The 22141-nt window shown below is 46.6% G+C and overlaps 2 protein-coding genes across 2 annotated transcripts; one reads left to right on the top strand and one right to left on the bottom strand.

Annotated features, from left to right (window-relative positions):
- The first annotated feature begins 356 nt into the window (after positions 1 to 356).
- elp3 (elongator acetyltransferase complex subunit 3) lies at positions 357 to 13584 on the top strand. The gene is made up of 15 exons (XM_027015963.2): positions 357 to 514; positions 738 to 837; positions 1002 to 1140; positions 2122 to 2192; positions 2427 to 2490; positions 2642 to 2710; positions 3138 to 3292; positions 5949 to 6110; positions 6232 to 6358; positions 10939 to 11132; positions 11673 to 11763; positions 11859 to 11924; positions 12067 to 12294; positions 12696 to 12777; positions 13138 to 13584. The coding sequence occupies exons 1-15, from the start codon at positions 493 to 495 to the stop codon at positions 13212 to 13214; spliced, it is 1647 nt and encodes a 548-aa protein (XP_026871764.2). The 5' UTR covers positions 357 to 492; the 3' UTR covers positions 13215 to 13584.
- A 1407-nt stretch (positions 13585 to 14991) lies between these two features.
- On the bottom strand, positions 14992 to 20363 carry si:ch211-63o20.7 (uncharacterized protein LOC566836 homolog). Its single transcript, XM_027015952.2, has 5 exons — positions 20206 to 20363; positions 19084 to 19759; positions 17983 to 18208; positions 16929 to 17179; positions 14992 to 16452 (listed from the first exon to the last, which is right to left on the bottom strand). The coding sequence occupies exons 2-4, from the start codon at positions 19678 to 19680 to the stop codon at positions 16947 to 16949; spliced, it is 1056 nt and encodes a 351-aa protein (XP_026871753.2). The 5' UTR covers positions 19681 to 19759; positions 20206 to 20363; the 3' UTR covers positions 14992 to 16452; positions 16929 to 16946.
- Positions 20364 to 22141: the final 1778 nt, after the last annotated feature.

Consider the following 22141-nt stretch of genomic DNA (forward strand, 5'->3'; position numbering starts at 1 on the left):
CAACTGTGTTTATAAAATACTTCAAAACAGCAGAGTTTGTTGTGTTGGTAAACCTGAGGACCTCTCAGGGCTATGCAGTACAGGGAGGGTACAGTTAAATATTGACGGGAGGTGACTGGATCCACAGTCTGTCTGTTTCTTTTATTTGATGTTCTGCATTGAAAACATGAGCCTATAATCAGTCAGCTTACCCGCTAAGACAACAACCGTCCTCCGGCCCTCATCTGAAAACTAAACAGGTAATTACAGGAAGTCGCTCAACTAGCGTGACAATGATTCACATACAGAAACAGATCTGCCACTAGAGGGCGCACGCCTCGCTTCATCACAAACTTTGCGACACATGCCATCGACTAGCGGCATACAGCATGTTGACGTGTGTAAAGTGAGACTCTACCAAGCTACCCCTAACCACATGTTTAGCTAGTCATGGCTGTTTTCTTACCAGCTCCACGTATTCTAAGGTTTACCTCTATGTGAGCTACGCACAGGATGGGAAAGCCGAAAAAGAAGAGTAAGTATTCGCTAAGATCAACAATATCACAGTGGTTATTTGCCCGGTGGCTGGCTAAACCTGGATAACTAGGTTAGACACGCACGTTTTGTTAAGTTACTTTCTCTAACTCCCTACTCCGTTGTTTCTGCGTAGCTAGTGTGCCTGTTTTCCAGTTGGCTAAGCTATGAGAAGTAACGTGATGCATGTTGATCGTCTCTGTCGTCTTCCTCCTCTTCATCAGGTGACCTCAGCCGGGCTGAGCTGATGATGATGACAATCGCAGACGTCATCAAACAGCTGGTTGAGGCTCACGAGCAGGGCAAAGATATAAACCTCAATAAGTAAGCATCTGTATTTCTACACAGTCTTTATAATACGCAGGTTACTGGTTAAATAAATATAACCATTTGAAAGGTATGCTTTGACGCATATCCAAGTACCTGTGCCGTTCCCTATAGTTAGTAGTACGTAATAAATGTGGACTAAAGATTTATTGTCTTTTCAGAGTAAAGACAAAAACGTCAGCAAAGTATGGACTCTCTGCTCAGCCCCGTCTTGTGGACATCATTGCCGCGGTGCCGCCACAGTACCGCCGGTCCCTCGTGCCAAAGTTGAAAGCTAAGCCCATCCGCACAGCCAGCGGGGTACGATTACAACCAGTGGCCGTTCTCTGGTGTTGCCACAGCGTTCACTATTGCACTGTAACATTCAACACAAGTCAACATACATATGTACATACATACATACCTACATGCATGCATACATACATACATACATACATACATACATACACATTCATGCATACATACATACATACATACATACACATTCATGCATACATACATACATACATACATACATACATACACATACCTTCATACATACATACATATACCTTCATACATACACATACATGCATACATACATACATACATACCTACATGCATACATACATACATACATACATACATACATACACATTCATGCATACATACATACATACATACATACACATACCTTCATACATACATACATATACCTTCATACATACACATACATGCATACATACATACATACATACCTACATGCATACATACATACATACATACATACATACATACACATTCATGCATACATACATACATACATACATACATACACATACCTTCATACATACATACATATACCTTCATACATACACATACATGCATACATACATACATACGCATACCTACCTACATACATACATACATACCTACATGCATACATACATACATACATACATGCATGCATGCATGCATGCATGCATGCATGCATGCATACATACACATACATACATACATATACCTTCATACATACACATACATGCATACATACATACATACGCATACCTACCTACATACATACATACGCATACCTACCTACATACATACATACATACATACATACCTACATATGCTCTACTGGCTCTACTGGGTGTTGCTAGGAGCAGGTTAGGCACTTCAGTGTTGCTAGAGCGCTCTCTCTCACACACACACACACACACTCTCACACACACACACACACTCTCACACACACACACACGCACGCACACACACACACCTTGTGTTGATTTCTCTGTGTAGATTGCTGTTGTTGCTGTGATGTGTAAGCCCCATCGCTGCCCCCACATCAGCTTCACCGGCAACATTTGCGTGTGAGTAGTCGGCTGCTGGTTAACGTTGCACTCCTGACACACGTGACGTTTTTGTTTACCTCAGAGGTGTTTGATACAGGTGATTGATAGAGGTGTTTGATGGGTGTCCTGGATCTATAGAGAAGGAGACTAAAAATTCCACCAGACCACAGCAGATGCTGTCAGAGACTGAAACCTGAATGTTTACTGATCTTCCACAACTGCGATTGATTTGTGTGCTTGTTCTGGGCCCAGATACTGTCCAGGTGGTCCGGACTCCGATTTTGAGTATTCCACACAGTCTTACACAGGCTACGAGGTGATTATCCTACTATGTGTTGAATATTCCACACAGTCTTACACAGGTTATGAGGTCATTATCGTGCTATATGCTGCCTCACTGTGCAGGCATGGCGGTACACGTCAGACTGACCTGTGTTTCTTGTCTGTGATGCTTCTGTTGCATGTAGCCTACGTCTATGAGGGCCATCCGGGCCCGCTACGATCCTTACCTGCAGACCAGACACAGGGTGGAACAGGTAAGCTCCCCCGTCACATACAACCTCCTGGGGTTCAACTTTGTTATTGGGATTTGGTTTTTGTCACATTCCACCTTTAAGACAGTTTAGATTGTAAGGACAAACCAGCAACTTACATTTTCCATGCTGATTTAATGTGTTTAATGACATAAATTAGTAGAATTCTGTGAAGGAGACAGAATGTTTCCCCACTGTGATGATGTGGTTTAGAAAAGTGTTAAAGTTTCTGCATTATTACAATTACAGTAACAGAACATGTGAATCACAGATATTCACTTATTTACAGCACAGAGGTTAGAGGTTAGGGACAGGGTTGGGGTTTGGGTTAGGGTTAGGTCTGTGCCTCTGATATGTTTGAACATATATGTGCGGTATGTGCATATGTTTGCGTGTGTGTGTGTGTGTGTACGTGTATGTGTGTTTCTAGCTGAAGCAGTTGGGTCACAGTGTGGACAAGGTGGAGTTCATTGTGATGGGTGGCACGTTCATGGCTCTGTCTGAGGAATACAGGGATTACTTCATCCGCTCCCTACATGACGCACTGTCGGGACACACGTCCAACAACGTGGCTGAGGCCGTCAGGTACGGCACGGGACGGGGCTCCCACCACTAGAGGGCGGTGTGCGCCAAGAGGCACTCACAACACAGACAGGAGTTCAGGGGTCACTATAGGTGACTGACCGCTGTAAGAACACAGAGTTTAAAAGAGCATACAAACATTTACCCCAGAGTAGCACATCTGATGTTGCCCATTAGTTATTGAAGGTATTGAAGCCAAAGTGTGTTAATAGGGTAGGGGAGGCTAATCGTAACAACTGACTCAGTCATCCCATTCTTAACACTCATGAGCGAAACAGCGGCACCAGAGCGAAGGCAGAACTCTGAGGCTCGATCTTAGATTCTCAGTCTGTAGGCATAAGAGCAGCTGAACTGAACGAGCCACCTGCTTGTTTTATGGTCAGATCCTGTTATTTGTTGATATTATTCAGATCACCGTTGATGAGGGCATTTCACCTGGGAAGTAAAGAGCATTTATCTCACTTATCCTATCTTAGATTTCCTTTTCCCCCCCTTTTTTGTGGCAGACTAGTGTATGGATCAGCTGATGTATTGCTCTGACACTTGGCTTGTGTCAGCTGATGTTGACATGGCAACTACACCCAATAATAAATGTATCAGTGTGTGTTTGTGCTGTATGTTATGTTGCGTTGCTTATCTGGTCAGTGGCTACTGTAGAAGAGACTGTAGAAGAGGCTCTAGGTAGATGGGTCTGTGTGTGTCCCACTTCACCCAGTAACAGTGAAAACATTTTACTGGATTTCTCGGAGACTTGGCGGTGGCTTGTGTCAGGGCTGTGATCTTTACAGACGCTCTAATGCCCCCTTTCCAAACACAATGAACAGGCCCATAATGAGTTTAACCGAGGTTTGTTGGAGTAGAGGCACCACTAGAATTCACCTGTGTGTGCGCGTGTGTGTGCGCCTGCTTGGTAAACAGCGCCGTTAATGCGAAAAGATGGGGGCCGTGGAGGAGTGTGTGCGTAGGGTCTGTTAATTGGAGTTTGGTGGGTTTGGTGTCCTTTATTTAACCCGAGGCATTATCTTCAGATTAGCAGCTGCTCGGACCCGTCAGAAGGCCGCATTGATCATCCCAGTATCCTAATCTGGCATCACAGATTATCATCTCCCCAAACAGCAAGAAACAGACCACATAACATCCAATGTGTGACATACGGTGTAGGTTTTTGCCACATCACTAAAACAATGAACTAAATTTACAAATCTAGAATTATTATTGACCACACCGGTGGCATAACAGCCTAAAGGGCGGTGTTCTCTTCAAGGAGTTTGGCACATGTCTTGGGTCATGTTAAGATGCCCAATTCATATGCTAATGTGTGTAACATGGTTTTATCTCTGCCTGCTATTTCTGTCTGCTGGAGCAGAAGTCATGACGTGGATCGGGTCTTTGGTGAAAAGTTTAGAGTGATGGGCGTGAGAGCCGATCAGTAGACACGCAGCATGCCTCAACTGGGGCTGCCTGTGTTATTACCATGGTGCTTGGTTTATTTATTCTGTGCCTTCTGATAAGAGCGTGTGGGTGGCGGGGGGGTGCGGGATTACTGGACCAGCGCATCTTATCGGGGTGTGTTGAGATGACACGATTGTCGTAATTGTGCCATCTGCTAATCATGAAAATACGCGGAGGGCGACAGTTCGATTTCAGCTGCAGCCCTTATCTCTGCAGAGGGTGTGTGTGTGTGTGTGTGTGTGTGTGTGTGTGTGTGTGTGTGAGGAGGGGATGGTGACAGCAAATTACTTTTGCCTCATTTGACTTGCCTTTTAAGATCTTGCTTTGAACCATTATAATCTCATAGAGGTCCATATCGTAACGCTTACAAATGGAACATGTTCAAGGGAGAGGCCATAAACGCTGCACACCTCTGAGGTCTAAACGCACCCGGAATGAGGACTGTGTGTCTGTCCACCCCCACACATTTTCTCCCAGCGAGGGGTCGTTAAGATTGTCCCGCACTCTGCGGTTCTCCGCTGTTCTTTTGAAGATGATGAGTGATAAATGAACACTTGGACTGGCGTGAGCTACACACTCGGGCCCTGGAGCTCTTCAAGCACAAAGCACCGCAGAGCCGCCGGGTAGGTCGCATTTATCAGGCTAAGGGTTCTCCAGCTAGGAGCACTGGGAGCTTACAACACAGGAACAGAGGAACCTGCACGGGTTGGCTCTCACAAGCACAGGAGTGTGTGTATGTGTCCTAGATTCTGTGTATCTGCAGTAAACGCCGCAGTGCTTTGTGTGCAAGCACTGGGCATACTGATGACATATCGGAAACCTTCACTCACGACAGATGAACACAAGCAAACAACAATAAAGCCTAGCGACTGTGTGTGCGTGTGTGTGGTGCTTTGGATAAGTGATACTAGTTTGACTCCATGTTTGCACGAGACTTCAGCTGAATAGCCAATAAGTTGTTTTTCCCAAACTAGATAGTTTTAGTGGTGATATGGGTCATGTGTATCGGAGCAGACCTTTATTTCAGCACTCTGGAGGTCATGGGCCAACGTCAGCTGAAGTGAGACGTAGTAAACCATTCAAAACCCTCCCAGCTTTAAAACATTTCATTACCTTCTCAATGTTCTGGAAAGGAGACGTGCTCTCTGTATCCGCTGATTTTGTCGTGGTGGTTTATCTTTGTATTTAGAGTCTGTTCCTCCTTCAGGTACTCGGAGCGCAGCAACACCAAGTGTGTGGGCATCACCATCGAGACGCGGCCAGACTACTGCCTGAAGAGGCACCTCAGTGACATGCTGGCGTACGGATGCACCAGGCTGGAGATCGGCGTCCAAAGCGTCTACGAAGACGTGGCGCGTGACACCAACAGGTCAGCGTCTGTACTGCGCACTGGTTCATGGCGCAGCGTCCGTAGTTACTCTCTGCATGCCAAGGAGGAGCTCGCCAAACGCTGACGTTTATGTTCAGCCTCTTGTTTGTTCCCCCCGCAGGGGGCACACGGTCCGAGCTGTGTGCGAGTCCTTTCACCTGGCTAAAGACGCTGGCTTTAAGGTGGTGGCCCACATGATGCCCGACCTCCCGAATGTGGGCATAGAGCGAGACGTGGAGCAGTTCATCGTGAGTATCTCCGCGCTCTGGCCCGGCGGTGTGGGACGAGCCTGGAGGAGAGGCTCTTATCACACGGCCTCAGCCTGGGGCACACACACCTCTAATCCTGCTCTGTGATTTCATATAACGCTCGCCACCGAACCAGGCCAGGCTGGGTTATTCTGGCTGTTTATCTTAGACATAGCATGAGGATCAAATGAATAATGACCATAATTACAGGAATATATGTCCTCAAAAATCATACCACCTTCGTTTGACCCGATGATGAAGGGTGATCCCTCGTTAAGACCCGGGAACGGTGTGGGTCACCGGTCAGGGAAATGGTACGATCGGAAAAGACCAGCCGCTGTTGACGGGAACACAGGTCCTGTTTACGTGCTGGCTACGGAACTGGAGCCGGGTTCCTGGTACCAAACCTGGGCAGCACAGCAAGGATCTGAACTGGGTGTGAGATGACTAAAGATAGCAACTGTTGTCAAGGACCAGAGGGGTTAGTCGAGGGCCAAGACCATGATTAGTGAGCTGTCCAGTCACAGCTCATCTTTATGTGTGTGTGTTAGTGTTACAATGCCTCTAACATTCCCACTGCAGCTGTTCTTGAATGTCTGTCACTGCAGTCACACACACATTTTATATTATGTGTGTGTGTGTTTGTTTGTTTTGGAGCGTAGAATGAGACGGCCTCCCGTTCTCTGGGGGATTATGTAACGTTGGACTTTTTTTTGGTTTGTTTCCGTCTCCTTTTCAAATGGAGATGAGCTAGGGGTCCTTGGTGCCCCGCCACTTGTGAGGAGCTCGTCTCTTGACTGGGAAGACGCTCCGTGCGCTTTTCACTTAAAGCTTGAAGGTTGTATGAAATCCACCGGAATGTCACTGGGAAACATCAAACAGAATTAAACAATTTCAAAGGGGAAACGTTGATGAATATTTAGACATATACGTGTTCACTGATGTTTTTTTGCTCTGCAGCCGCATATGTTGAAAATAAGTTCACAGATATATGGAAATAGTTCCGTATCCTGTTGAGCAAAGTCCCTGACTGTTACAGGACAAATAGGTCTTTTAAAACTCATATAAATTAATTATAAATGTAAAACATGACATAAACAAATTATTCTATAAAAGTGCTGTAACTGCAGAAATGCTACAAACCTCTTGACAGCACACCAAGCGGCTTTCCAGGTGACAGTAAGGGGTCTGTCTCCGTAGGTACTGCCGCTACGATGGACTGGCTTTACATATCGCTGCATTCAATCTACTAAGATTCCGCAACAACTTGGTTTTATAAGTAAAAAAAAAAGAACACCTACATTTAGAATGTGTTCGTAGTTCATAATGTAAAACAAAATAAATACCTTTGCAGGCTGGATGATGTCGTGTAAATGATTGTTCCTACAGACATGCGATTGGGCTAAGCCAAAATTTCACCTGATGAGTTAAACTCCACCGGCTAAATTAACATCGTACTCCACACCACTGACTTTGATGACAGACGCTTCCGGTAAGACAGTGCGACACTAATGAGGGACTCTTAATTTACATATTTTGATCAGTCAGGTTGAGCATTATAATATGACATGCTCTGGAGGTGCATGTTGACTAAAGTGTGACCACAGAGACCAAACTCCGGGCAAAAGTGCACGAAATCTCATTATGTGCATCTCATTTAAAGGTCCCTCAGCCTAGCAACAGTAACTAGGATGGACCGCAAAGCTCGCGGAGGTCAGGTGTTCGTCTTGTGTCATAACCTGTGGCGTAATCATGGCAACCGAGTGACGGAGAATCGCACGGGTCCGTGTACCGTTCTTCCACGCGCTGCAAAATAAAAACAATCATATAGTAGCGTGACCTCTCTGTCCGTGTCCTGCAGAAACACGTGCGTAGTGGCGCGTTCTGCTCGCGCCAGGGGTTTACAGTTAGTCACTTTGCAGCACCTCTGTAAAAATGTGGAACATCTGGTGTCACTTTGATTGAAGTGTTTTCCGACGATCTGTAGCGGCCATGAACGTGGGATGTGTGTACGTTGTAGCACATGCGTTTTTATGTTTCCAGATATGTATTGCGGCGTGGCTTACATTTGGTGGGTTTTTTTTTTTTTCCTTAGCCACCGTAAGCCACATACTGGAGTTGTTTTGTTTTAATTCCAACGAAATCCGATCTCTAAAACACTCTTCACTGATCCATTGGACTGGTTTTGTGCGTTTCCACTGAAGCTAACCAGCAAGCAGCCGGCATGACATTGGAATGTAAATGAGGCAGGAAGTGATGCACTAAGACGGGGCGGGTGGGGGAGGACGGGCGCCGTTTATGGCCCTTGCCCGTGTCCAACTGTGACACATTGCTTTACATTATCTGGAGGTCTATTATGGGAAATGAATAGAGCGAGTTTTATCGGGGGCTTCATTAGCAGAGCGGGAAGATCCAATCTGCAGCCGGGCCGCGCGGCGCGCCGGGGGCCTCTGATGGGCCGCGAGTTAAACACCAGCAGGGAGCGCGCAGGGAGTCCACGGGTCTTCCGCCACATGTCCCTGCATGCACTGCTCTCCCATCGGCTTCACAGCACGTGGTTAGGCAGGGTTTATTGGCCACGAGAAGGAAGAATAATTTAGAATCTCTTTAAAAGGAGCGCGCACGTCAGCATTGTTCCTTTTTGTTGTTGACGCTTGCCGTGCGACTTTTTATTTTTTTATTTTTTTATTTTTTTTATTTTTTTTAAACATAGAAAGTGAACTCTTCAAATCAAATTGAAGTTGCCAGATATTGGGTAGGTGTGAAAGCTAAGTTAATAGTCTAGCTGGTAACATGTAATTAAATAGTGGTGTAAGTCAGGTGGGTTCTTTCTTCACACTTCCAAGCTGCCCAGCTGGTGTCCTGTCTGCCTGCGGTCTGTCCCGTCACTGGGCCAGTGGTAACTGTGGTTAAGGTGCTCAACTTGTATTCAGAAGATTGCCAGGTCAAGACCACCACCACCACCAAGTTATCACTGTTGGGCCCCTGAGTAAGGGCCTTAACCCTAAATTGCTCAAGTTGTTTTCAGTCATAACTGTAAGTTGCTTTGGATAAAAGCATCAGGTCGATGCTGTAAATGTGAATGTGTAACTTGAGGCCCAGCGGGTGTCCCGTCTGCCTGCTGTCTGCGTTGGTCTTCATGTGGATGCTCTGATTTGGCACCGCTAAGTGTACCACAGTAGTCCGGAGCTGAAGTGTTTGTGCTTACACTCGTTAGCATCCTCGATCCATATCCGGGCAATGGGTTCCTCTTGCGTTCGTGTTCTCATCGGTGGAAAACGGGTCTTTTGAAAGCTTCTAAGTCGAACCAGTCAGGCAACACTTCTTGGCCGCAGCAATTTCTTGAGCAGGCACATGGACGCGGGCGCTGGTTGGGCCGGCCGCTGCCCTCCGCTCTGTTCCATTGGTGCATTAGACGGCGTGATCCAGCTCCAGATTCTCCCCTGTGTCTGGGTACGTATCCAAGCGATAGCGCTCCAGTAGGAGGCCTTATGTCCGTGTGCGAAGGAAGGGGGGAGATTAATGGCTGTGTGCGTTCGACTCGAACCCTCTCCCATCAGCCCTCCGCTGACGCCAACACCACACTTGCCTCTCCTGCGTCACCCGCCTCTGCCTTCCCTGTCTGTTTAGCCCTCCCTCCCTCAGCCGTGGCGAGAGCGAGAGAGAGCGGGACCTGACGCTGCTATCTCCGGAGGAGCGTGCGCTCGCGCCGGTAGGAGCTCGGCGTGGCCGGGTGATAATGGAATCCCATTAGGCTCAAGCAGCACTCATTTCGGGACTTATCTATCTCGGTGCAGGCTCCTCCACCCACCCCACCCCACCCCACATGCCTAGGAAAACACACGCACACAGAGATGCATTTAATTTGGTTTGGAAAGAGAACGCTAGATTTGAGTGTACCAAGAGCTACAAGTTATTCCGAGTAATCCTCTGTTCCGTTTTCTCTTAAAGTTATGGAAAAAGAAAAGTTTTATTGTTTCTTTTAAGTGTACTGGTGTCTAGCCTAATGCGTTGTCCTTCGTATGGACAACATGGACAGAACTAATTAAATATAAGCTGATGTCATCTTGATTGCCATGGTTCGGTCATCGTTGTCATGGTATCAGTCCTAAAACTGCATAATTGACAACAGGATAATGAATCTTTACCCTGTGATAAGACAGATGTCAGTCATACAGAGGCACACTCATAGTCTGTAATACCATCTAAAATGATATATACTGTCCGCATTCTCCATTAAAGCACATGTAGATACTGGAGCCAGCGACTAAAAAATGGTGCACATAAACATTGGCGAGAAGTGCCCAGACAGGAGCGGGTGTGGCGGGCAGGACCCTTGTGAGGGAATCTCTTCAGTGTTTTGGGATTTTGATTGAATAAGTTATCAGATGATCCGAGGCTGGACTGTGAGGGAATAAAGATTCTGAGTGTTTCCCAGACTGAACGTTCCACCTCTCCAGCGGCTCTTGGAGGTTGCAGGAAGTGTCAGTATTAGAGTGTTAGTGATGTCTACACAAATGTGCCTCTGTTGCATCAGTTGGACTCGCTGTGGGACGAAGCCCTCTTCTCTCCCTGTTCAGGAATTCTTCGAGAACCCGGCGTTCCGTCCGGATGGCCTGAAGCTCTACCCCACGCTGGTGATTCGTGGCACGGGCTTGTACGAACTGTGGAATACGGGACGCTACAAGAGCTATTCGCCCAGCATGCTGGTCGACCTGGTGGCACGAATACTGGCGCTGGTGCCGCCCTGGACGAGAGTGTACCGCGTGCAGAGGTACGGCACCACCCTCACACTGGGCCAAAAAACCCCCCAAAAAAACCACTTAGAGGTCCGTTAGCGAGGTGAATCGTTCATGATGACTGAAGTAGTTCAGTATCAAAATCAGGCTGGTATTGGGACACTCAGGCAGACCCCTAATTGAAGCCTGTAAATACTGACCCGGAACATCCTTCCATGTTAAAGGTGTGATGCACCACCGTGAGGTAATCATCGCTGCTGTAAGGAGTCCTTGCTTTTGTGTGTCTGTCATCCAGACTGCAGTAAATCATCTCCCATAACTGTACTTTACTCTGTTCCAGCAGAGTTCTGCTCATCACATAGCTGACAAACTAATTGTGGTGTGTAATGTTGAATGCGATTCAGCTGGCTGCTCCTCTGTAGAGCACGGTCACTCTGTGTGTGTGTGTGTGTGTGTGTGTGTGTGTGTGTGTGTGTGTGTGTGTGTGTGTGTGTGTGTGTGTGTGTGTGTGTGTGTGTGTGTGTGTGTGTGTGTGTGTGTGTGTGTGTGTGTGTGTGTGTGTGTGGTGTGGTTAGGGACATCCCTATGCCACTGGTGAGCTCTGGTGTGGAACATGGAAATCTGCGAGAGCTGGCATTGGCCCGCATGAAGGATATGGGAACTGAGGTAACTCGCGTTCTCCACTGTGTCAGAGGGAATCGAAATATTACCCAATCTGACTTTGTAAATAGTTTTTTTTCTTTCTCCGTTTCGCCCTGCAGTGTAGAGATGTAAGAACAAGGGAAGTAGGCATCCAGGAGATCCACCATAAAGTGCGGCCATACCAGGTAACAGTGCTCGGCCTCTGAGGGCTGAGATGCTAATGGTCACAGCTTTCATTATTCTGTGTATTCCTCAGGCAGCTCCATGTAATTACCATACCATGTCAATTACACGGCCACATGCTGTGGCGCCCCCTGCTGCCCGTAGGTGGAACTGATCCGCCGCGACTACGTGGCCAACGGTGGTTGGGAGACCTTCCTGTCCTACGAGGACCCCGAGCAGGACATCCTGATCGGCCTGCTGCGGCTCCGCCGCTGTTCTCTCCAGTCCTTCCGGCCAGAGCTGAAGGCCGGCGTGTCCATCGTGCGTGAGCTGCACGTCTATGGCAGCGTGGTGCCCGTCAGCAGCCGCGACCCCGGCAAGTTCCAGCATCAGGTGAGAAAACAGAAAGGGGGTGGGGCTTGGAGCCATCTAATTCGGCTTCATAACCATGAGATGAGCTCTGCCCTTGAGCGTGCCAAGAACAATGGAGGAAGATTTGATTTAAGTGGACGTAAACACTGCTGATGGACCTGAAGCTCTGGGACAACAGAGCACAGCCGTGTTCATACAGCAGTGTTTACCCAAACCGGTATCTTAACTAAGGAACCTGGGCCCCGCCACATAATCCCGTCTCTAATCAAAATGACGGCTCATGTAGCGGTCGTTGGTTTCTGGAGTCGGCGCGGATTTGGTGCTCTTCATAGCTGCGTAATTTCTCAGGGAGGTGATCCCATTTCTCAAGGCCGGCTGTCTCTTGATCGGCATTCCCGCTTTCCTCCTATCTGTGTCCACAGGGTTTCGGGATGATGCTGATGGAGGAGGCGGAGAGGATTGCCCGGGATGAGCACGGCTCCGGCAAACTAGCCGTCATCTCAGGTAATCAAGACGCAGCCGCTTTTCGAGCAGGCGCACCAACGCGGGCGCTGGTTGGCCTGCCGCCACACGTCGTTCTGTTTCATTGGTGTTTGAGGGTCAGACCCGGGTCTGGATCCTCCCCACCCGTGTGCTCTCCTCAGCAGTCAGCTGCAGGGGCGAGATAACGGTGCGGGGAAAGGCGATGCAGTATCTGCGTTGGCATTGTGCAGGTCGTGACGCGTGCCAGTCGCGGACAGCTGCTTTGTGTCTGTGCTTTTCAGATGTCTGCACACTGCAAACACAGCTCAGAACTAAACAATGCTCCCATAATTCCATTAGCACACACTTCTGTTTACTGCCTTTGTCTGCCTCTGGTTTCAGGCGTAGGAACTAGAAATTACTACAGGAAGATGGGTTACGAGCTGGAGGGGCCGTATATGGTGAAACGCTTGGACTAGCTTCACGCTGCAGGACACGCGAGATGATCATTTCATCAGTGATTTTTTTCATTTTCTCAGGAAGACTGTAGTAGAGATTTTTTGTCTGATTTGCCACAGGTTCTGCTCCTGTTATGTTTGACTGATGAGTTGGGCTGTGTTTTACAGCCCACGTATGGCAGACTTAGACGGGAGGTGATGGGCGCCATCTGCAATCACACTCAAAAAAGAGAGAAAATCTCATTTTATTTATGTAACTAGTCAGTTTCTTATGAATCTATCGTGTTTTCCCTTCTGTATTCTGAAGATTAATTGCTATTTTGGTGTTTTTAGCAGTAACAACAGCATATGTTTGTTTGTTTTTTGACAAATAAAGGCTATTTATCTCTGATCGTAGCTACGTCCGTAATTTGTATGTTGAAGAGCAGATTTGAGTGGATGTGTTGACCAGCACTGAACCTTCAGCAGAACTGAATGGGACAAAAACATTAGCAGTTCTGTGTCCCAAAAAAGCTTTTAAAAACCGACGCATAAGTGGTCCAGAATTGACTTGCTCTTGTTGGGAATAAAAGTTATAGTCCACTTTTATTTTTCGCTTCAACTGCGTTCTCACATATCAGTCGCCCGCCATGTCACAAATTCCCATCTGGAGGCTCCTGAGTGGTGACGACTCTTCTTCTTCGCAGGAGACGCCGTGATATCTCTGCTGATGGGATTTTGCTGCTTCATTTAACACTGCAATACCCAATTATATCTCTGTCTCCAGCGCCGTGAGTCAAGGTGTCACTCTGGTGATGACTGACTGGCCTTTACAGCCCAGTGTCTGTGAGCTCAGCCAAACTGAGCCTTTAAAAGGTCTGGCGTCTGAAATACGGTTTCCAATAAACTGGAAGATCTTATCCTGCGCTGTGCAGAAGGTCCCCCCACCCCACTTCCAGTGTGACCCTCCATTTGCATCACACGTGATTAAACGTGAGCTGGACTCGTCATTTCCCAGCACCGAGTCGCCGTTATGACTTTAGCAGCCACCAACGCTGCCACTGGAACCAAGACAAACGTCCTGATGACGTGTGCCATCTGTCTGGTTTGGAGGCGGAACCTCCAGGGACTGGCCCCGCCCCGCCCGAGCCACGGAGCCTTTGGCGCTAACTGAATTCGAATGGCTAATGTTCTAGCTGATTCCAAGAACACAGGCACTCCGGAGAGGACGACGTCGTAGTTCCGCGCTTTGCGTATCAACCGATAATTTGCAAAGGTCGCAGAACGCCATCTCGCTGGCCGATCTGTGGGCGGAATGGCGGAGAGAGGGAAATGTCACGGATGAGATCTGCTTAAGACCCTTGGAAATGCATCACTGCCCGGCCGAGGGCGTGAGGTTACGGAAATCTCATCGAGCGTTTTATCGGAGCTGTCTCGGAGTCATTAGTCTCCATCTCTCGCTCATTATTTCTGTCCTCCGTTAGCTGTACAACACGGTCTGCTGCCAGCACTGTTGCTTATAGATATGCAGATGTGGCCAAATTTCTGAAGGTAGTCCGTGTAATAAAGTTACCAGCAAAATTTTGTATGTTTTGTTGCCATTAAATTCTCTCAACATTGGATAAATACTGATAAAATGCCAACTGCTTGTTTTAACCTTAGCAAGCAGCTCACACATTTATGGTAAATTCTATTGGTGGTAATAATTCTACTCTGAAGGATATAGTTTTGTAAGAGTTGTAGCTTCAGATTAAATATGAGACGACAAGTCAGGCAACATGGGTCATCACAGAAACATTTATTATTTAAAAATGTCACATCACAGTTATAACAGGAGACACTGGGTAAACTGACTGCACACAGATATGAGCCATAAAAGGAACCAGTAAATTTCCCCCACTTCCTTACCAACAGTATTATGAATTCAGCTGAAAGTCCAAAGCAGTAAACTAATTAACTTTTTATTCAATTAAAATTTTATTACTTGTATACTCATCTACTTGAGATTCTAAATTCTACGACCCATTAGCCCCAGATGCAAATCTATTTTTTTTGTAATTTGTAAGGGGGTGGGGTAAAAACTTGCTTTTCAATCTGTAACCTTTGGCTTGTGTTGCCTGCAGTCAAGGAAGTAGCAGAAGGAAGCACCCACAGCTCTAAACAGCTCAATGTAGAGAGCAGGGCCAAGTAACACAAACCTATTACTCCACTCTATCTAGCCACATGAGACAGCACAGATGAGTGTGAGAGAGAGAGAGAGAGAGAGAGAGAGAGAGAGAGAGAGAGAGACACTCTTACACACAAAAGGGCCACATTAATCAAAAAACCTTCCAGAAGGGTTAGTAAGATTGATGTTATAGCTGCTGCAGTTGTGTCACTGTAAAAGCCGAAAACTGACGCCAGACCTGCTGAGCTGTTTAATGCAAGGCTTGGTCTATATTTATTATTCATTGTGACCAAGAATTTAGCCATCATTTTATATTTTGTAGACTAAAAATTTTTTTTTTTTTTTTAAATACATATGATTAAGTTTGGCCTGTGTTTCCCCAACAAGTAGCACAGAGGTACATGCTTGCCACACTGGAAGCATTTCACTGATTTGCCCATTAAGCCCAACACAATGAACCACCAAAAGAATGCAGTGACCATAGACCACCTTTGGAAGCACTGCAAGTGCTGGTTGAGCTTGTTTGAATTTTCATAACTGCAAGATTGCAGATTCCTGGAGGGGGCTGAATGAATCCAAGTAAAACAGTGTAATTGACTCTCTTGATAAATTCAATACCAATAGATTCCTTTCTCTTCCTCCTACTGATAAATGCCAGTTCAACAGAAATTATGTTTTGGGCCCAGGCAAGCATAATGTAGATCAATCAAACTGGAAGTTTAATTTCCTGAGGAAGACCGAGTGTGGTCTCCAAACACAGAAGCCATTTGACAATCCGCCAGAAAATAAACCAGCCAATAACTTCTAAGGAACTGCTCCATGGGCATTTCAATCCGGGGGGGGGGGGGCAACCCTGGCGAGCGATACACATTCTCCTTGCTCCGCTCCCCCACTCCCGACGTTGGACACGCCCCGTCAACCCAGCTGCTTCAAAGGCCGCAGTCACATTGACGGGCTAAAATTAAACCGCCGCACCAAAGGACTTGCGGCGTGACCGTGCCAATTTCCCCCTGCGCCGTGGTCACGGTGTCTGCAACAGTGCTCTTCTAAACCCAATTATGACATCTGAAGGCTCGGCCATCCACACAAAGATTAGCCCAGTTCATTTCTGTGCTGTGTTGCCAGAGGAAGAGAAAGGAAAAGAAATTACGGCCGCGAGCATTTACTCTGAATACACGTCTATGGTGAAACCCACGGACAAAGGGACAGTGTTAACAGGGCACTGCATTTCACATTCAAAACATTTTCAATAAATATATAGATTCTTTGGAATCAAGACTTCAGTGTAAATGTTATACAACGTGGGTAAATTAGTTATAGTAAAGGTTAAAAAATCCTGATGCTATGATCAGACACACAGCGAACATACAGCACTCTGAAAAGTCAGTCAGGCTACATTTAAAATAAACATTTTTACAACACTGCATTTACCACCATGTTTATGCAGAAACCAAAACAAAACGAAATGCGTACTCCCCTGCAAATACTTCATTGAATCTGAAGGAAACTGAAGAAACTTCTAGTTCATACAGTACAAAAGCATTTTGAGTAGGAGGCGGAGCCAAGTTGGAGGGGGCAGAGTCTCTTACCAAGGCAGCGCTCAGAGATCAGCGAGGGTCTGTAGCCTGTCGGACCCTCTCCTCCAGCAGCCGGGCAGTGGGCCGGGCAGCTGGGTCGGGCGCCAGCATGTCCAGCAGCAGCATGCACAGGACTGGAGCAGGAGGGGGCGGCAGGGGTGAGGCTCGCCGGGCTCTCGTAGGGATGACCAGCTGCAGGTCCGGCTTGTGGCACAGCGCCTCTCCCAGCGGGGTCAGCCTTCGGCCCCTCATTACATATGCCCCTGCGGGCCAGACCCGGATGAGCAAACGTTTATGGCCCAAGTGGGGAAACAGGGCCGTTAAGAGACCCTTCGACATTCTCTGATCAGCGCAGTACTAAGCATTCATCGATCAGGGGCTTTTGGAGAAACTAAGCAACAGAAATCTGCTTTGGTTAGAAACGTTAAGTATGGGTTACGTTCGGGCTAAAGTTGACGCTGGGTGCACTCATTGGTATTCACAACACCAGCACGAAAACAAACGCACCCAGTAAGGCTGCTGAATGGAAGAGGATGAACACACAGAAAGCTCCTAATTGCCTTTAATAAATCATGAGACGTCTGACCCCTCAGACAATAATTACAGTCCTGCACGAATTGTCCAGGCGCACTCGCCAAAGCCTCTCTGCTCACACCACTTTAGCCCATCACCGGATAATACGCCATGTCAATGGGCCCTCCAGTCAGGCACTCAAAGGCAGCGAAACCAAAACACGCCACACCCACCACCCCGTCGTGGCAGCGGTTACCAGGGGTGACAAACATGGGAAAATGAATTCCAGTGTCAATATCAGAAAACCGTGGCCCTGCCTACCTACTAGAGAATCAGCACAGAAAAAAAAAAAAAAGCTTTATTTTAACAATTATTTTTGAACTACTGACCCAGGTCTAACATTTCTTTTAGGTTTTAGTTTTTTTGTTTTTTTTGGGGGGGGGGGGGATATTTTCATATTCTAAACTAAAAGTATGCTATAGAGAAACCATCATGAATTAAACTTGATTTTTTTTAAATGGCCAACTAATTGCCAAGGCTACAACATACTCACCCAGTTGCTCCTGGTTGGAACCATCCTCCAGAAAGGTGATCCTCTCCAGGATGGCCCAGAAAAGCACCCCCAGGGAGAAGATATCAGCTTGGGCCGTGTAGTTCCGGCCAGCCCATACCTCGGGGGCCATGTAGAAGTCAGAGCCACAGGTGGAGGAGAGGGCCAACCTGCTGGGTTCTCCATCCACGGGGCCGGACACCATCTTGCTGAGGCCAAAGTCTGCCACCTGGAGCACAGTGTGGGCCAAGTGTGAGCACAGAGGCAGAGCCCCACACAGACCATCTTAATTTGGACTATCGAGTCAAAGCATCATCCACAGGGCTTCAGTGTTTACATGTTACAGACTTTAGTCTTTCTTGTGCACACACCTTTGAATGATAAAGAATTAACCATGGTTACAGGGGTAGTGGTAGCTTAGTGGATAAGGCACTTGACTAATAACCAGAAGGTTGCCACCACTGCTGAAGCGACAGGTAAATAACATGCATGCAAGTATACAAGTGTCCTGAAAGTCTCATTATTACCAAAGAGTTATACAAACACAGGTTTATCCTTAGTTGTTAATGCTCAAAACAAAATTGCAAAAAAAAGAAAAAAAAAAGTGGAAGAGAACACTTAGAGATGATTACTACTTACAAAACATTACTGATTTCTTAGTGTGCTAATTTGTATATGGTAATTTTTTTTTCAATGATAACTCATTCACACACCATTTTTTTTGGAAATACCTAGCTACCAGGTGTACATTTTGAGTCTAACTTCTCTTACCACAAACTATTTGTGTTAGGCCTCTTCTGGCCCTACAACAAACAGTACATTTCTAACCACAGGACCACTTTTGGGTGGTGCACCACTTTCAACCCAGCAGTGACAAGGGTGTCTCAAAGACCCACCTGATAAATGTGCAACTGCAACACAACCGTGTTTCTACCATCAGTGCTCATAGTAATGTGAGGACCCAAATAATATCTGGTCAGTTTTAAAAAAAAAAAAAACAACAAACCTGCATGATAATCTGTATTTATTTTCAGCCATTGTGTGCAGATAAGAGGTGTTTCTATTAAAAAGTGTCCGTTTAGTGTGTTCAGTTCCAACATATACCTTGACCACCGGCCCAGTTCTGGTGAGGCAGACCAGAACGTTGTCTGGTTTGAGGTCTCTGTGTACTATTCCCAGTCCATGCAGGAAAGTCACAGCACTACTGAGCTGCTGTATGACATCGTGGCTGCGCTGAACGTCCGGAAGCTGCGACAGCACATAGTGGTTCAAATCCCCTCCGTTACAAAACTCCATCACCAGCCAGAGAGTGAAGCACTGCCGGGGCACCTCTTCCACGTGTGCTAATCTCCTAGAGCTGGATGGGTTTCTTCTTCGGTTCACTACTCTCCCTTTGAGAACACTCTCCACAAGGTCCAGCGGAAGCCTGTCTGCCCTTAGCGGCCGAAGGGTTTTGGGTCCCGTTTGCAGGAGGCAGTTGGAGAGGGCGATGACATTTGGGTGCTGTCTGGCAGTAGCCCTCATGGCCCACAGCTCCTGCAGGTACAGTTCGATGCTCTCCGGGCTGCAGCAGGGGAGGCGTTTGATAGCCACCCTGTCTCCCCGTTGACCCCACCAACCTGTCTCCGTGATGCTACCCTCAAATACCACGCCATAACTGCCCCGTCCCACCTCCCGCTGCAAAGTGTACAACTGATCCATTTAGCTTATAGTCCCAACTGTACATGCATCACATATGAGTCCCAGTTTTTAGGAACGACGAAGGTTGTATTCGACTGACCTGTTAAAAAAAACAAAACAGCTGGTTAGAAACTGGCGATCTCAATCCAGATAACATACTTTTAGACTCAAGACTGAATACACTAGCTAATTTCGCCAGTTAGCCAGTTTAACCATACTATCGTGCCAACTACCTAGATGCACAATCACTACCAGTCATGTTTGCCATCTGGATAACTCGATTTTTATGTCCTTGCGGAAGTCGAAAGTTCGCTTATGAACTAGATAACTCAGCCAGCCACACAAGCTAGCAGTATCAAACGAAGTACTTTCAAGAAGAAATGCTTCCATTGTTATAAATCGAGTTAGCCACAGTTAGCTAGAGCCATTACACACCGCCGTTGGTCTGTTCACCAGCCTCGCTAGTTCTCAGTTTGAGAAGATGTGTGGAGGTTCGGTTAAAGCTCTCTCAGACGGCACAGTTAAAGGACAACGGCCTTTTCTTACCCATGAAGACGCTCGGAGGTGATGCTATCAGAACTAGGTTTAGCTTCGCGTTTTAATGAGGAAGACCTGCCGGCTAACGCTCAACAACAAAGACTCCAAGATAAACAAAGATAAACAAAGATAAACAAACTGCACGCGCGTCTAACGCGAGCACTCTAACATCCTTAATGTTGTCACGGTTCCCGCGCTCGGCGCTGCCGTGCGCGCTTATTGGTCAGATCACGTGGCCTCGTGTTCCTACGGCCAATAGGCATCGAGGCTGGTGATTTAAATCCGACCTATGACTTTTTTGTTGCTGTCGTCGTTCCAGCCGGAGCGTTGCCAGGTTACACTGAAGGCGAGAAAGCGCGCAGAGTCGGCGCGAGTCTCTCAGCTGCGCGCGTCGCGCGCCCGTATCGCACGTCTGCAGCTGCGGGACCGCGGGACAGCACATATGGGATTGCAGAAGAGACAGTTCAAGATAGCACGAATTAAAGCTGCAGTCAGTAGAACTGAGAAGAGAAGAACCAGTAGAAGTACGAGCCCGCCTCTCTGTGTGCTGTATTCTATATGCATATTATGGTACCCTACAAAACCACAATAGCCATTTGTCTTTGTTATCCGAGTTTGTTAATATACTGACATCATTATTATATGCACAAAATATCCATACTGAACCTGTAGAGGTAGTAGGCTACATTTAAACTGTTTTATGTTTGTAAATAATCTAGTGATATCAAATGCTAAATCCTCATGCCTACAGTGTACATCCACCATAGCTGTGCTCGGAAACAGCCATGCTATTGTTGCATCAAGTAAACTGTTATTGAGTGATGTTATTTTATTTATTTTATTCATTTTTTGTTTAGGATCTCAACATTGCAATGTACAAATTAGCTAAGTACCTCGGTAACTCCTAAAGCATTACTTATCATCAGCTCGCTAGTAAAGTGGTTAGTTTTTGGGTCTTCTGCTTTTGGAACTCAGTTACAGAATTTATATAAGCATCAGTCACAGACACATGAAGTGATGAGACGAGATGAGACGAGCCAATCCCATCAAGATGCGATGAGACCAGCCAATCCTGGCGAGATTAGATGAGCCCGCCCCTTCCTTAATGAGATGAGACCAGCCAATCCTGTTGAGATGAGATGACCTTGCTCCTTCCCAAATGAGATGAGACCAGCCAATCCCGTCAAGATGAGATGAGCCGGCCCTTTCCCACATGAGATGAAACCAGCCAATCCTGTTGAGATGAGATGAGCCCGCCCCTTCCCAAATGAGATGAGTCCAGCCAATCCCATTGAGATGAGATGAGTCTACCTCTGAGATACTCAAGATCCCATAAGTGCAGTACAAATTGGCTGCTAATCTCAAGTGAACACTGAAAGCAGGAAATATTACATTGGGGTTTGTTTCTAGGAAAAATTAATAATAACTTCTCTTGAAACATGTCACAAACATTCACTGTTGGAAACACCCGTGGGGAATTTTGATGGCACACCTAATCTTTCTTTAGGTGTTTTCCCCCAAGATGATGAAAGCCCTGTCAGACTTTTTCCTGGTGTGATAAGAAATGCGATAAACTGGTCTGGTGATCATAACGCACAGCCACACGCTGAATGCATTCATTAAATAACAGAGGGCAGTGGAGACAGTGATCTGAAATACATGTTTATTAAATATGAATTTCTCTAGTATGGTAGCAGGGGAACAGCACTTCGGAAATGTCAAAAATGTTATCTACTCATTCTCTTCTATTAACATCAAATATGTCATACTATTTAGTTTATGGAGAAAAATGTGTCACACTATTGAGAGTGTATGGCGGGAAATGGGGGAGGAAAAGTGTCTTGGGAAAGGACTTTCATTTAGGAAAATTGTAACAGATGATCAGGGTGCTTTTTCTGGCACCGTTACTATTGTCTTCTAAACTGATACTTCCACCTCTAGTCTA

Source organism: Electrophorus electricus, chromosome 3, assembly GCF_013358815.1.
Source record: "Electrophorus electricus isolate fEleEle1 chromosome 3, fEleEle1.pri, whole genome shotgun sequence".
Lineage (NCBI taxonomy): Eukaryota > Metazoa > Chordata > Actinopteri > Gymnotiformes > Gymnotidae > Electrophorus > Electrophorus electricus.

Coding starts and splice junctions, on each gene's coding strand:
- elp3 (XM_027015963.2), top strand. CDS start 493: ATGGGAAAGCCGAAAAAGAAGA. Junction 1,141..2,121: donor CCATCCGCACAGCCAGCGGG/GTACGATTACAA, acceptor TTCTCTGTGTAG/ATTGCTGTTGTTGCTGTGAT. Junction 2,193..2,426: donor TTCACCGGCAACATTTGCGT/GTGAGTAGTCGG, acceptor TTCTGGGCCCAG/ATACTGTCCAGGTGGTCCGG.
- si:ch211-63o20.7 (XM_027015952.2), bottom strand. CDS start 19,680: ATGGATCAGTTGTACACTTTGCAGCGGGAGGTGGGACGGGGCAGTTAT. Junction 18,209..19,083: donor GAACTGGGCCGGTGGTCAAG/GTATATGTTGGA, acceptor ACTGTGCTCCAG/GTGGCAGACTTTGGCCTCAG. Junction 17,180..17,982: donor TTCCAACCAGGAGCAACTGG/GTGAGTATGTTG, acceptor TCTGGCCCGCAG/GGGCATATGTAATGAGGGGC.